At 44.5% G+C, this 16,317-nt stretch overlaps 2 protein-coding genes across 3 annotated transcripts; one reads left to right on the top strand and one right to left on the bottom strand.

Annotated features, from left to right (window-relative positions):
* Positions 1-432: 432 nt before the first annotated feature.
* LOC132318813 (uncharacterized) lies at positions 433-2,187 on the top strand. Its single transcript, XM_059827425.1, has one exon. The coding sequence runs from the start codon at positions 1,435-1,437 to the stop codon at positions 2,185-2,187; it is 753 nt and encodes a 250-aa protein (XP_059683408.1). The 5' UTR covers positions 433-1,434.
* A 3,258-nt stretch (positions 2,188-5,445) lies between these two features.
* Positions 5,446-15,825, bottom strand: IFT52 (intraflagellar transport 52). Of its 2 annotated transcripts, XM_059827164.1 has the most exons (14): positions 15,598-15,825; positions 14,616-14,703; positions 14,222-14,351; positions 13,304-13,379; positions 13,151-13,216; positions 12,149-12,275; positions 10,967-11,053; positions 10,359-10,400; positions 10,197-10,265; positions 9,281-9,435; positions 8,160-8,247; positions 6,964-7,072; positions 6,303-6,448; positions 5,446-5,720 (listed from the first exon to the last, which is right to left on the bottom strand). In XM_059827164.1, exons 1-14 carry the CDS (start codon positions 15,714-15,716, stop codon positions 5,673-5,675), a joined length of 1,350 nt encoding a protein of 449 aa, XP_059683147.1. In that variant the 5' UTR covers positions 15,717-15,825; the 3' UTR covers positions 5,446-5,672. The 2 variants fall into 2 exon arrangements, with proteins under 2 accessions (XP_059683147.1, XP_059683148.1); XM_059827165.1 differs by lacking the exon at positions 10,359-10,400.
* Between the last annotated feature and the right edge of the window lie 492 nt (positions 15,826-16,317).

The following is a 16,317-nucleotide window of genomic DNA, read 5'->3' as shown; positions in this document are numbered from 1 at the left end:
CTGTGCACGTGGATGCTCCCGGTCAGCGCTTTGGAGCAAACCACACAAAACTGAAGAGAGATGTCACCTTGCTGGGGACCCTCCCTGAGTGTCGTGTGCGGGCAGGAAGGCTCCATGTGTCCTCCTCTTCCTCCTCCGGCAGTGGAGCATGGCTCCTGTGAACACCCCGCTGCTCTCCGGGGCGGCCCGCTGACAGGCTACGAACACAACCCAGCCCTTGCGGGACTCAGTTTACCTGCAGCAGTCAGCCACAGCCACTACCACTGCCCCCGTGCTTCAAAAGAAGCAAACAAAAACCCCTCCCTCTCCCAAACTAGCTTAATTAGGAAATTAGCCTGTTAGTTAATTACCAGAACTATAAAAGCGCTATAAGCAACACTGACAAAAAAGGATCAAGATCTTGAAAGTAGCCTCTATAGAAGCTGAAGGTAAGTAGGGCTTTTTAGTCTACCCTTTTACCATGTACTTTTTATTTCTCACATACTAATTTATTTAATTTATCTTCAAGGAAAAAGTATTTTAATCTCTTAAAGAAACCTTTCCCTCTAGACTGACCATCCAGCCCCCCCTTTACAGTAAATTCAGGAGCTTTTTATCTCCGCTTTTAAGGCATTTAGCATAAGAAACAGTTTCAGACCATAGTAGTTGCCTTCCCCTTCCCTGACCTGCCTGGTTCCCTCTGCGGTGGCTGGAAGGCAGCTGCTGATGGGAGCTGGTGGAGAGAACTTCTCCCCCAGGCAGAGGGGGAAGCACAAAAGCAGCTCCTGCCCAGGGAGCAGAAGGCAGGGGCGTGCAGCACGAGAGCAGCCAGGATGGCCTGTCCCTGAGGACCTCCCTCGGTGCCCTGTGTGGGCTGTGGGACCCCCCAGGTCTGCGGGTGGGGGCTACTATGTGTGGGACGAAAGGTAAGAGCAAGAGCTGCTCCTCAACCTCTCCCATCCTAATTACAGCTCAGTTTTAGTGCCTCCATCTCAATGGGACTCAACTCTAACAGGTTAATGGTCCTCTGACTCAAGGAGCAAGGATAAAGTGTCTCTTATCTCTGGGGAAAACCAGCTCCATCTTTGTACTGTTAGCAGATGGGAGGTTTACTGAGACTCTTTACACCCAGGGGTACAAAGCTAAGAGTAGTGGTATACAGGCTGAATAAATACTACTCTAGGGAGGCTCCATGATGACCTCTGAGCAACAAACAGGCCATGGTGCAATTGTGTTGCTCTGGGAGACAAGAGCAGGCTGGATGCCCACCCACCTGTCCTGGATCCTGCTCAGCTCCTTGCTCTCCTACGTGAGACTGAGATAGGATTTTGCAGCAGATCAGTGCTGCTACTCTAAGTTTGCAAGTCGTTAGTGAACAGTAATGAACAATAACATCTTTATTCTAACAGGGACATCCTGGTCTCTATAAGCCTGACAGTGGTGGGATTCTGCACCATGCTGTCCACCAAGAGGCACAGTACCAGCATTCTGACCATAAAGGAAATCCTGGAAAAGGGGTTTGTGGCTGGGGCTTCCAGCCATACCCCTTCTTCTCCTGTCCACAGTTATTACATGGACAATAGCAGTGCCTCCAAACCAGACACCTGGGAGCTTCTCATGGACTTGGACAATGCAACAAAAGGCAGTTCTCTGTGTGTTGTCAAGCAGTCAGAGTCTCTGAGTAGCTGTGTGAAGACTGACCTGCACAGCCTGACCCAGGGCATCTCTGACCTCAGTCTTGTCTGCTTCTGCAAGACCCACCATGGTCAGGCCACCTTCGACCTGTCCGGTTTGCCTTGTGAGCACCCCAGCAGAGCCGGCTGCCTGATGGATGTGGCATCGCAGAACACCTCAACACCGTGCAAGAAAGAAAAGCACCCCAAACTGCTGGAGAACCTGCTCTCCAAGAGCTCTGAGCTCGCTGGTGACCTCTCAACCCTTGGGAAGACGCCAGCACCCAGATGGGAGATCTCGGCAATAAAAGCCCCCCTGGATACCAGCCTGTCCCTTGATGTGAGCACTGAGGAGTTAAGGTTACTGGGGTGCTCCAAACCAGACACACCATCCCTGGAGACCTCTGTAGTAGTTCCTCTGGCTTGGCCTGGTGCTTTCAAGAGGCACCCTACACTGATCCACAGGTCTGCCACCCCTGAGGCCCAGCTGAGCGACCTTGAGCCTGTCCCCGTGTTTCTGCAGCAGGCTCTGTGACGCTGCTGCCCTGGCTCCACGCCGGAGTCCCACCGGAGCGCGGTGGGCTGCGGGGTGCCAGCCCGGGGACCTTCTGTGCTGCAGAGGAGCGCGGTGCCCAGGGCCACCATCCACGCTGCAGCACAGAAGATGACGGAACCCCCTGCCCTGCACGAGCCAGGGGCTGGCTTGCTGAAGGCATCATCTGGAGAAAGGCTGCATCTCCCAGCCCGGGTGATGGAAATGGCAAGCTGCTGGGGACGCTGCTGGCTGGGGGAAGCTTGGGCTGCTGACGGCGGCCCCTGAAAGCTAGCAGCGGCCCTACTGGCTCCCCCCTCCTCCCCGATCGCTGTCTTTTGTACTAATGCAATAAAGATACAAATTTCACTCTCTGTGTGGTCTCTGGTGCTCTCTGCCTGGCCAGCCCTGACCGCCCGCCTGGGCTGCGGCTCAGCTCTGCTGAACACGGCCGTAAGGCCGGTCGGGGCCCGCGGACGGGCCCGGGGCTCCAGGCGGGCTGAGGCCGGCTGCCGGCAAAGCCCCCGCCGAGAGCAGCCACCTCCAGCACTTCCCCACCCGCGATGGGAGCCCCGAGCCCGTCCGCGCCTCCTGCGGGGCCGCCACGGAGCTCCGCGGCCCGTGGGAGGGGGGCTCGTCCGCGGCCGCCTCCACCCGCCTTCCACCGCGGCCGGCCGAGGAGGGGCGAGACGCCGCGACAAGATGGCCGGGCCCTGCCGAGCCCCGGGCGGGGAGCCCCGCGGCAGCCACCACGCCGGCCCGGCCCCGCTCCCAGGTGCGCGGCCCGGGGCCGCCCCGCCCGCCCCCGTTACCTGGCAGCCGGGCCCGGGGAGGTCTCGGTGAAGGAGGCACGCCGGAGCGCGGCCCTGGCCCTCGCCGCCGGGCCATGGCGGGGCTGCCGGGGCCCGCCGCTGCCCACGGGGAGCGCGGGCAGGGAGGCGGCGGCCGGGCGGGAGGCGCCGCCGGGGCTGGGGATCCCTCTTCTGGCACAGCGGGAGAAAGACAGCCTGGGAGCGGCGGGCCCGGGCCGGGCGCTGCTTGTCGCGGGCAGCGGGAAGAAAGCGGCTTCCCCCGAGCGCCCGCAGGCCGGCCGAGCCACGTCCCTGCCGCCGCTGGTTTTCGGCAGGGTTTTAATCGTCCTCCCAGCTGGAGGAATCCAGCACCGCGAGCATTTGCCGACCCAGCGAGCTGCAGGGACAGCTCACTCCGTAACTCCCCAGCCTGGACCGAGGGAAAGAAACGAGCCCACCCCCATCACACCCCACCCCTGTCACAGAGTTTCTTGCTCTGCTGTTAGAGCTTCCACCTGCCACAGCCACTCGCTCTCCTTCCTTTTTTGCTATTCCCCTCACTACTAACAACGACACAAAGACGTGGAGATTTACTTGTTAAAACCACTTTCCAGGGCATTTACAGTTTGCTGAAGAACTAATATACACTCCCCCCTCTTCTTTCAGGGATAGATTAAGGGATGTGAAGTCATGGTGCATGAGAGGACAGAGAGAAAAAAGGGAAAGCATTGTGAATTGCAGCAATAATTTCCTTACTATATAAACTCCATGGATAGCTGTGTGCCTAACCTTCCCGTGGCCCAGCCTCACTTTTTGAAAGCCCTCACCCACTTGTACTCCTTCAAAATTCTGTCAATCAGCCGTAAACTTTACATGTATCATGCTCCCAGGACCAAAGCAAGCACTTCTGTTTACCAAATAAGTTTAAATACTTCCAGAGGGCCAAAGGGCCAGCTTTGAAAGAGAGATGCAAGCTATTGCCTCCACCTGTATTTCACACTAGAGCTTCTGGGCAAAAAACCAGCCATTCAGGGAAAAAAAATCTGATTTTTTACTTTAGCTGTCAGAGTAGCACTACAGACAAACAGTAAACAGGGAGCTGCTTGTATTCTCTGGCTGCTCAGGTGACTTTTTTTCTAAACCATGTTACAACATCAGGAACAGGTGACTAAAGAACTCAGAAAAGGGGCCTGGAAAGTATTTACAGTTTGAAGTATAAACACCACAGAACAGTACAAACCAGATCCATAATTAGGAAGAGGATCACACAGTTGTTTGGTCCAACTGAAGTCTGTGCCGGTTGACTGATTGGTATTGATACTGCAGAGGAAAGATTAAGCTTATTGTGTAAATCTGTAGCTGGAATGTACAAAGTACTCTGTGTGACAAACACAACCATGCCATTAAACAAAATACATGAAAGAGGAAGAAATGAAAAATTTCAAACATGCTGCTGTGAAAAAGGCAGGTCTGCAGCACAAGCAGAGATACAACCGCTCTGCTAACATCATATCAGTGCATCTCAACTGGTCAGTAACTCAGCAGGCACTTTGGGGCACCTCCTTCAGAAAAACCTGCACCACGCTGGCATCCAAAGCACAAAGCAATGTAAAATGAACTGACTTTTTGTGGGATAAATGATGAACGGATCTTTTGCAAAAAGCAGCTCTGACATTAAAAAACATGGCAGAGCAAGATGAAGCACAGGTGTCACAACTGCTGCAAAGAAGGCTTGAGTGGGGGAAGAATTCAAGTTTCACAGTTTGGGTGTCAGATTAAATACAAGATTTTTTGGATGTCAAAGTGCAATGTCAGTGTTGATATAAAAAAAAGTCCTTGCAACATAGACACGCAGTGTTAATGATGTTGACAAATCTTTTCTTCTCACCACTCATATCCTTGGCTCTATTTTTGCTGTGCATTGAGCTTCAACATTTCATGGTCAATGAATTTCACTTGAATTTCCATTCTTGTGGTTTATCTAGCTCACTATCTCTGGGAACAGGCTAGATAGCAAATAACTGTAAGTAAAAAATATTCCTGAGTTTCTGCACAGTATCACATTTTCTTAACAATGATCCATTAAATCTTAAAGTCTTTTTCATCCAAATGCTGTCCCTTCTTTTCAAAATGATGTGTTTCCAGTCTTATATGAGGCAGCGATCTGCATCAATGTCGTTACTGCTTAATTTTGAATCTTCCTCTCCCTTGGAAGAAATGTTTTCCTTCTACAGTAACAAACCCTCCTCTCCTTGGTTCACTTTGGCATAGAGACAAAAGGAGACTGCCTCAGGGTGACATTCTAGCATATTTTCAGCAGCTCCTGTATTTTCTTTTCCACAGTTCACAAACCAAAATAACAGTCTTTCCCACAGTGCAATTAAGGACTACATATACACCAGGAGAACCCACAGTAAGCCTTACTACAAGAAAATAAATACTGGAGCCAGAAAGAAGGACCCAAACCACATTTTCTTAGTACAAGATTTTTTTTTTCATATATTACAAAATTACAGTTTCAATAAAGAAGTAGAAAAATAGGAAATCATTTGGAAAGTGCTTGCAAAATACAAGCACTTCCACAAAAGGCATTAATTATCCAAACTACCACACATACGTAATCTGAACATTCAGTGAACTACATGGAAAAGTATGTTTTTACTATAAGGTCTGTCTCAAACTGGGGAAAGCCAGGTCTCAGTTACCATTCTGGAATCCAGCTTCACTTGTGTCAGTATCATGTTCCTTAGGTAAGGGAAGAGGAGAAAGGAAAAAAAAAAAAGAAAAAACTTTTAACTATAGGGTAGAAATGTCAAATTTTTGTCTTAACTAGACTATTTGAGAAACAGGGAATACTTGTTAGTAGAAACAGCTGATCTGCCAATATGCTCCAAAGAGACTTTGAAGCACCAAATTTACTATGAAGAATTATTTCAACACAGTACTGCTTGTGAGTAACAATGCTGGTTTCACACCTACACTGTAGCATGAGCAAGCGCTGTGAACATTCATGAGGGCACACTGCCATTACACAGTGCACCAGTAATGAACTGTATTTAGCTGAAATTACCGAAACTACAGTTACACATATTAATCCCCCAATTAAAATAAATGAGAGACTTCATAAATGGAGCACTACACATTCTATACAGATGAACAGTCGTAAGTATTCTGGACCATACTTCACTGGTCTAATTTATTGTACAACAAACATCTTAACACATCACTGTACTTCTTGCCTGTGACAAGTGTACCCGCTACAAAGATATACCAGCCTCAGTGCTGATAATACCAACTATTCACTTGTAATTCTGTTATTAAAAATACCTGATTCAGTTTCTTAAACTCAACCACTTGGAAGAAGATGTGCTCCAGGATATGTTTGGCGTCTTGCTTCTCCTTCGGGAGTTTACTTGTTACTCCTAAGATATCGCCGCATTTTCGTACATAAAACTCCAGGTCATCATCAGTACCTAAACAAGCATCCCAAGGAAGAAGGCAGTGGAGTATCACACATATCCGTATCAGCTGGGCAAAAACGTACTACGAATCTCATTTGTTGTTGGCATTCTGGAAGGTTAAGTCCTGTAACTAAGTTCAGTGGACTAGCCATGATCTATTCTTGCAGCTAGTACTTTCTCATCTTTTTTTAGATTTAAGGCGTGTTTAGAAGAACCTTAACATTTTAACTTCAAAGCATAAAAAGACGTGAAATAAATCAGCAAGAGTGCGCAAAGCAATTTATGCACGATATAGGAAACAGCAGTCAGAAACATAATAAAATACCATGTAACAAACAAAATAAAATGTCATGGTACATAAAGTCACGTTATCAATTTCCAAGGCCTTCCAATTTCTTAGCCCAGGATGACAGCAGTGGATTTTCATAAATGAGGACCATGTTTTAAAATTAAATATAACAACAATTTTCCTCCAAAAACTTGGACTTTATATACAAATGTGTAAACAACCAGTCTGCTCTGCTTACATTTGTTTGTAATCTCTGCAAGACGAGCTTTCTCAGAGGAAAAAGTTTCATCCAGGTCAAACAGCTCCAGAGGGGGAGGAGGCAATTCTCTGAAAGCAGGTGGAAAAACCTTGAAGAGAAGAATTACCATGGTTTATTGCCAAATATTTTTCTTATACTTTACAGATTTCTAAGACAATAGTTTTGGACTTAGATTGGACTTGAAGAAACCTTTTATAAAGTCAAAATCAACTCTAAAGCCCACAGTACAAAGGTACACCTTTTTAAAAGTTCTATTTATATTTTGCAAAAATAACTGAATATTCCAAAAGAGTTTAGTCACAAGTATGCCAGAATTATCACCTACCATCACAACTAGACATACTGCATTCGCAGTTTGTTTTTAGTTTTGCTCCACGAGATCCAGGTGATAGCTGAGATAGCTGCGGTACTAAGCTCACCATTAACAGCTCCCCTTGGAAACCTATTCACACTAATTCTGGTAAGAGTATTTTCTTTTTCATGCAGTCACCACTTATGCCACAAATTGGACTGTGTTTTTAAAGAGCAGAGCATGAGACACTACTTTTGGTTGCACCTTGCAGCTACAAGGATCCCCGTAAGGTTTCCTCAGTGGCCAAGGTAAAGAAGGATGGAGCCATGATGGCAAAACTCAGAGATACTCAAAGATACCTGCTTTTCAAAGTAAGTTTGACAGCACTGTAGCTCGTGTTGTTGCTGCCCACCCAAACCTCTGCTGGTAAAAGTCTGGCCAGCCCATGCTGTAAAAGGCCGACTCTCCACTTTCTACTTCCCCAAAGGACATGGGAGATGGAAGAAGAGTGGGACAGACTGGCTCCTCCCCTGGCAGCAGTCAGTGTATTATGCACACCACCACCGCTTTCTGAAATACCACATTCTGTTTTCACAGCGAAGGCTGAACCCAGGACTGGGAGCAGCTACTCAGCTGAAGGCTTACATACGCAAGGCATTCTGCTGTGGTACCAGATGCTACATTTTCAAGCTCTGTTGATAAAAATTAGAAGCATAAGTAAGTGTTCTTTCCTCCCTGCAATGTATTCAAATCCCAAGTGATTAATTACTACAACAGCATTTCTCACTTTTTTTTTCTCTCAAAAGAACTATGGAAATGACACACAGAGGTTTTACATGAAACAGGACCCTCCATGTGCTGTATTAGCAAGGAGATTACTCACAGCTGGCTGGAGGACAGGTAGTGGAGTCTCAAATTGAGGCTGAATGAGTTGGAGGGGTTCATGCTTCACATTCAGCTGTTCATAAGCTCTGCAGCACAGAAAAAGACAAAGTATGAGAGAAGAAATGATACAAGAGCCATTTCCACTTGCATGCAATAAAGGCTATAGAGATGAATTTTTATGAAGACACCAGGGTCAACATTATGCACAGTCATAGCATTAAAAATGGGATGTCTAATTTTAGAAGGACCCCAGAGAACTACGTATCAGTAATAATTGACTTCTACAGCAAGCAAGTTAGTTAAAATTATGACAGAGAAGAAGATGATGATAGGTGGATATGTAAGATGATAAAAAAGAAGGAAGTCACACCTCAATTCTTCAAGCAACTGTTAAAGGGATAAACATGCACAAGGAAAAAGTGATCCAGTTCAAAAAGAGCAGACATGGAATTTCAAAAAGGTTTTTCAGGAAGTCCATAACCAAAAACTATTTTAAAAAGTTATTTGTTACGGGATGAGAAGGGAGATCCCACTATGAATTCACATCTAGCAAAAATACAAGAAATACAGAGTAAGAAGAAAGAGTGTCTGCAACAGAGTGGAGTTTCATGGAATCTGTCTTAAGCCTGCTTCTATTCAATGTGTTCATACACGATCCAAGTAACAGATGAGTTATAAGGGACAAAGATGCTAGTGATACAAAGCTGGCAAAACTGAGCAGCAGATAAACCTCAAGACACAATCATTTTGAAATGCAAAGATGAATGAAATGCAGCTTCAGTAAATCCCAAGTAATTCAAAAGTGGAAAAACAACCAGTTATCACTGCAGAAAGTGCCAAACATCACTGTAGATAGTTCTACTAAAAATATCAGTTCACTGAATCAGCAGTAGTCAGAAAAAAGGAAAAAACAATGTCAGAAACTACAGCTAAGACAAGAAGCAAGAGAAAGTATCACTGTCACACCGTGCAAATCAATCTTCTAGTATAAACATGTTCAGAATGCTACTTACAGCTCAGTCCCTTCTGCTCTTAAGCAGACACAGTTAAGCACAAACAGAAAATGCAGAATACACAATGGAAAAATAAATAAATAAAAAAAAAATCACAGCTGCTGACTTGATAACTGAAGGGAGGGCAGTTGTATCCAGCTGATAAAGGGATGTATCAAACAGCTTTGTGAAGTCTCTTGGGTTCTCATCTCCTTCTTGCAGACATACTCGCAGTTGCTCAGACAGTGCAGCTGTATCTGGGAGCATGGTATAGTCTGAAATCTGAACACACACAGAGATACACACACCTATGATTTAAAAAGACCAGCCCATTGACATAGTCTCTTTCTAGTTTATATGTCACCTAAAATCTCATCTAGAAGTAATTATTTCACTCTTCACCAGGTATGACCATTTGCAGTGCAGCTTACTAGATTGGTAGACTGTGCAAACTCCATTCTCTTAGCTGTAAAACTACTTGCCACATGGACACTGTACCTGGGTTACTGTTAATTCTTTAAAATTAAGAGACAGCTTCCTAGTCAACTGTGGAGGACTGTTGTTCTTTTTATGCACACAGAGTATACAATTTTATCATGTATGATATTTCCAAATAAAAATAGTATTTGCATACATCAGTGAAGAAGGCAACTAAAACTGATATGCAGGTCAATCCCTACTCAATACACAAAAAAATCTGCCTTCACTTCATGCATGTTCCTCTTGTCTGAGAGCTCAGAGTGAAGTGCAAACTTACTGTGCTGGAGCAGCAAATGATCTCATAAACACAGACAAACTGGAAAGAGACTTTCACAAATGAAATCCAATAATGAACAGCAATCTAAGTCTGACAGAGATACAATACCATTATTTTTTATGCCTAATCCGTCTGTCTACTCAATCTCAGACCCTGAATAAAGGGTCTGCAACAACTGCAACATCCATGTAGCTGTTAACTATTTTGTGCCTAAATACTTGGTTTGCCAAAACTGGTGCTGCTGGATCACATTATTATTTACTCCCTTGTGATGGATCTCTCTTACCTCAGGGTCCTCCATATCCATCTGGTTTAAATGGATATCTGATGTTGTGAGCCACTGGAAAAGCACATCCTGGACAAGGGCAAAACTTAATTAATTTCTGAAGGGTCCAAGCAATCTTAGCTTATGCTTAAACATTCGTATTAAATTTATTAAATACCATACCATGAAAAGGAAGAAAAATATAGGTAATAAACCGAAGAATATCTAGGGAGGAAATAAAAACTTTATTTGTATTTACATATGGAAGCAATGAGTCATGGCAATAAGCATACTTTGTACGAGGTGCATACTTGCAGGAACACCTCAGCAGGAAACTCCCCTTCTTACACATAACAACGTTACATACCCCACCTTGGAAAGTGCATTACAAGCTCCGGGTATCAGGAGATATATATGCAAAAGTTTATTATTAATTGGTAGCCATAATCAAGCGCTAAAGAAGCTAAGAAGAAGTAGTAAACAAACAAAAAACCCTCTAATGAATATTTAAATATTGATAACAATAAAGTAGTGAACAGAAGTAGGAAAAGCTTTTCTGAGTCCTATAACATAAATAATAAACTATATCTTTAAAAATGCCTTCCTGTTACCTGTGCTCCAACAAATTCCTCAGATGTTAGTATAGGGTTAGAATCTCCATGCTGAATCCATTTCATAGCTCTCTTGCTCTAAGATGAAGCTAGTGAGCTTGGAATGCTTTGTAAGTGCTGTGAAGATCCACTAAGGTGTTTTTTAAAAAAACAAGAAACAATTCAAAAAAAACAACTTACCATGATCTTACCATTATCTTCTTTATCTAAATATTGATCAGTGAACATGTGGGAAGATCCCAACGCCGCCATCTTTCCACCTTGACTCTAACAGCAAAGAATGAAATATAGGAAAACATCCTTCCAAATTGCAGTTTTAGAGGCAATTGTTAACGCTGTCTAATTACAAAGTGATTTAGAGAAATAGGAAAATTTTGGAATAAGGAGTGGCAAAAGCAGTTGCAAACTTGGCAAGCTAACAAGAGTGGAGGATTATTATAAGACTATATGCTCTTAAGGCTCATAAATTTATTAAAAATAGTGATCTGCATTTCATAAGAGTAGACAATTGGCTGGCAGTCAGAAAAAATACAGAGAATCTCATCAACAATAGCTGCACTTAGGCTATTTTTGCAGAAAAAGAACACTCTCTTTTTCAATCAAGTAAAAAAGAATCAAGTTAAATGAGTGCATTATTCACTTCTGACAACCCATTCTTCCGTGTTCCAAATGTAAACCTAGAGGCCAGTGACATGCATGCATGTCAATATAGCACATATTCATGTCAGGTAATAAGAGGGGAGTTTGGTAATTTTATTTTTTGTAAGATAAAATGTAAAATATGCAGGTCATTATATTTTAATTTAGCTAAATTAAACATGCATGAAAATGCATTCATGAAACATCTTTGGAATTCTCCTCTATCCACATTACTCCTTAATCCTTCCACAAGGACATATTTAAGAAATAGCAAGTTTCCAATAGAACAAAAACCACTGTAATGCTCCCTGCCCCAACTGTGAGACTCACAGCATAATATAACCATGAAAACTGCTGTAACAAATTTGAAGATACATCAAACAAAGCTCCAGTTTGTTTAATGAAGCTAACAATAATCTTACTTACTAAATGATCACTAAAACAGTGGAAAAAACCCCAAATAATAAAACTTTAAAGAAGAACTAAAAATATCCATCTGTCAACCAAACAAATATATAATCTTTGCTGACCATCAAGTTAATTCTCCTCTGAACCCCATGCAAAGAAGTTTTCCATAAAAGGAGGCAGGAGTCACTAGGCTCATCTGGAGTTTGCAGGTGCATCAAAAATAGAAGTGGGTTTGTAAGTACTCCCAGAAAATACACTCGCAATTTCTGTGTGGGGTGGGGAAGAATGCATGGTTTATTACATGCAGAATCATACCTCATGCTGATAGAAAGCAAGAATAGGCCTGTTGAGTGGGAAGCAGACAGATCCTGTTGATAGAATAGCCACTGCTGGTTTCATCACATTCAGCGTGGCACCAAACGGATACACGAAAGTGAGGGCTCTGCAGGAAATACAGAAACTCCGTAAGTATCTGCATGTATCAGGTAGGCTGGACATACTTATAAAACTCAGTCTGCCTGCCTAAACTGCCAACTGTAACTGTGTGCTGGTGGTGGAATGCCAAGAGGCATGCTTTCGAACATGCAGATCGTTATAATGACATTTTAGTCTCTCTCTCTACAGGTTTTTCCAGGGTGACGATTTTCTTAAATAAGGAACAAAGAACACTCTCAATTTCTGTCTGCATACTCCTGTATCTGAGAGAAGGGCAGTTAACTCACAGATTAATATATATTCTGGAACAAAACTATGTAATACGTTTTTACACTTACATTTTTCCTTGTAATGAACCACATGGTCATTTATTAGTCTAAAATCTAGCTGCAAGGAAGAATACAAACATTTATAGTTATTTATGGAAAAGCTGTATTCTTCTCAATGCCTTTTCACTCCTCTGCAGCACAGAGGGATGGAAAGCTAAAAATTGCAATAAATGTGTATCTTACCCTGGATTAACACTCTTTAAAAAGATGCAGGGTTGCTCATGCCTGCAGCCAGGCTACTCACTATTTAGAGGTTATTCATATTTACATTGTTTAATCAAATTCAAACCCGCAGACAAGGGACAAAAAAGATCTGGTCAGGAGAGTAATAATTCCCTTCAAAACCTATCACTCCTGCTCCTTCGTTGGTTATCAAGCACTACTAAACAGATTCTCCTTTCCAGATATAACCTTGAGGAGCAAGAAGCTGACATAAGAAATACATTCGAAAACCTCAACAAAAGCACAACAGACTCCTGCTAGATTACAAACCTGCAAATTCCGAGTTATTCTAAATCTTTGTACATCAACTTCCTCAAAGGAAAACACTTACTGTGAGTCACGTCCATCTTCATCTGTTGTCTCAAGAACTGTTTTTCTTGCAGCTTCACTGATTCCCCTACAAGATGTTGAAAAGCAAAACTTACTGAAAACAATACACATTATAAGAGTTTACTGTAAAGATTTATATACCCCAAATATATACCTATTCAAAACTCCATCAGAGATTAGTGCTTCTTTTGGGTGGTGGTACTTGTAATATACATTTCGTACTACAGCATCTTGAAGAAAGAGAAAAAAAAATAAATTTACATCTTAGCTGATCAGTGTGCTAGATATAGCAATGAAAAATGAGTTTAGCTCTTGGATTCCCTGGGTGTTTGCTTCTAACACCTTAAAGCTGGCAAGTGGCTCCCCAAAGAATTCAGATCAGCCTTCTGTACCATTTGCTTTTGGACATACAAATTTAGAACAGGAATATATTTGCAAGTTCAAATAAAAATAAGCACATCTCCATGTCTTCTGCAAAGCAGAAGAGGCAAAAGGATCATCCAGTTACAAGAATACGTATCAAGTTTTACAAGTTCAAATTCTTTCTTTATAAATCTTCTAAAAGCATGATGAATCTAATACTGTTGATGCAAAAAAAACCAAACAGTCTAGAAATGCCACCAAAAACCCTAAAAACATTTTATGTACACTGAGTCACAGTTGGGTTTTTTTCGCATTGGCAGTACAAAACCTAATTTTATTGGTCTGCTAAAGAAAAGTGTCACTGTTTATTCAGGGTGAGTATGGAGTGATTCAATCCATTACAAAGCATGGAAAAAAAGTTTGAAATGAAACTAGAATTAATTTTTGTTAGTAAGTACCATTAAAATTGATAACTACAGCAAAGGAATCGAGATGGCCAAGTTGTTATCAAGGTACTATGTCCATGGAAAGCCCTCGGTGGGCTCCAGTGTTACGCTGCCATGTACGTGTAGATTTCAAGAAAAACATCTCTTAGATCAAAAGGTACTTTGTGAGAGGGATCTGCTTGGCTTATACTGACAAAGGCTGAACCTACTCTTTAGATTTTGCCGAAAATGGAAGAATAAAAGGTATCAGTAAGCCCCATTACCATTATTGAAAACGATCCCATATTCTTCTAACAAAAAGTTAATATTGGTGCCATATCGGGACTCTCCACCTTCTCTTAGCATCACCAGGATGGCTCCACCATCCTCCAGGAATTTCTTCAGAACCGAAAACTAGAAGACAGCAAAGATCCAGAAAAAATACACGTGAAAGAAGCTACATACAAGGCTGTAGGCAGTTGTACTGAGATGAGGGAAGGTAAATGCTTCTGACTACCCGCAATGAACTTGATCCTATCAGAAAAGCATTCAAATTTCAATTTGTTTGAATTCATATAAAGCAGCACTATTGCAAATTCTTCCGTGTCGTTCTTTTCTATTTCGCATTAAACAAATCTTGAAACATAACTAATTTGCAAACAATAATTGACTTCTTACCTCAGCAGCACTGAACTTTTCTCTTGGCCCTGCTGTAATCCACAATTTTACCCCAAACAGTTTCTCAGATGTGATCTCATCTTTTAAGCTATGAATAGATTAATAAAGAGGCATTACATTCTTGGATATAGTCCTGAACCACAACTTTCTTCCTTTTTTTTAAAGGCAGTAGCAAATAAACACAAAGCAAATCACTTCAGTCACTTCACATCCTTGTATCTGGGTTTAAAGTTGACAATTCAAGTGAAAATAATCCTTACAAGTTTCAACCCATTAAATAGTAAAGCCCCTCTAACAAGGTACCATGGCAGATCCAGAACTGTTACAAACTGCCATAGCTGCTATTAAGCTTTGCACCTGATGAGCTTCCTCTTATTCTTGTTTTCTTTTTACTCTGGACACATTTTGTAGTGGACAGATAGGCAATATCATACGCATAAGGGCTGATCTCTTTTTATCCCAGATTCTAAGTCAAGGTAGACTTGAGTTTCATCCTTATAACTCACGCTTTATCATTTCCACAGATAAGATAGCTGAAAGCTCCAAAGACAACTCTGCACAGCATCCAACTGTGAAATCACAGCTAATGCCACAGAGCGCAATCAACGCGAAAAAGGCATTTTAGCTTAGGATACGCATTCCCAAAGACAATTCGGGTATCCAGCGCAGACCATTCCCAAATTTCGGGATCTCCCTGCGGACTGCAGCTGCCCCAACCCGCAGGCCCCGGGGCTGCACAGCGGGGAGGGTGAGGCAGCCCAGTCTCTTCACTCGGGAGCGGCCAATCTCTCCCTCGGAGAGAAGGTGGATGCCCACCGCCGGGGCCGGCTGAGGGAAGGCCCGTCTCCACCAGCTGCAAGAAACCTAAGCGTGCCTTCAGGCCTGCCTGTAAGGGACCCTCAGGCCACAGGAACACGGATTCTCACCCACGCCGGCGCTCCAAAACAACCTGCCAAGAGTCACTCATAAAGCTGCCCCTCACCTCTGTATCTTCCAGTTACCGCGAAGCCTTTTGCGCAAGGATTTGTAGCTGTTGGGGAGAGCGAAAGTCTCCCCTTTGGACGCGTTGAAGACTATAGCATTCCGCAGGCCCCTCTCCATAGGGTTACCCGGGGCTACCGCAGGGGACGCCGAAGGTCGCCAGCTCTCGGGACGTGAAGAGAACCACCAACGCTCCTGCTCCCCGGCGGGCCCCCCGCAGCGGGCCCGGGGGTGGGGGCCTGCCCGCCGCGGCGGCCGGGGAGAGCGGGAGCGGCGGCCGTTACCAGGGCGCGCTCCGCCTAGCAACGCGCCGGCCGCCGAGGCGCATGCGCAGAGGTCGCCACCCCGAGTGCAGAGGTCGCTGCGGTGGTTTGCTCCATTTCCCGGGAGGGAAGGGGGGCGGGACGGTACCACTGCGGCGGGATGGGAGGGGAACGGGGCTCCGCGCTCCGCCCCGCACGCCGCAGGCGGGCAAGTCGGCCTCACTGTGCCCGGGCCCCGCGGCCAGAGGCACCGCTTCCTCGGCCTGCAGCCACGGGCAGTGTAACCTGCTCCGGGCAAGGCCCTCTCTCGGCCAGTGACCGCTGAGGCCTGCGCCGGAGCAGCCCTCGCCTGTCAGTGGCCCAGGGCGGGTCTCTGTCCCCTCAGGCAGCTGTCCACCCCCACAACAGGTTTCGGGGCCTTGGGCCCAGGTAAAAGCAGCAATCCCCCTCCTTCTGTT

This window comes from Gavia stellata, chromosome 20, assembly GCF_030936135.1.
Source record: "Gavia stellata isolate bGavSte3 chromosome 20, bGavSte3.hap2, whole genome shotgun sequence".
Classification (NCBI taxonomy): domain Eukaryota; kingdom Metazoa; phylum Chordata; class Aves; order Gaviiformes; family Gaviidae; genus Gavia; species Gavia stellata.
Note: the sequence above shows the minus strand (reverse complement) of the source record. Positions and strands in the feature narration are given on the sequence as shown.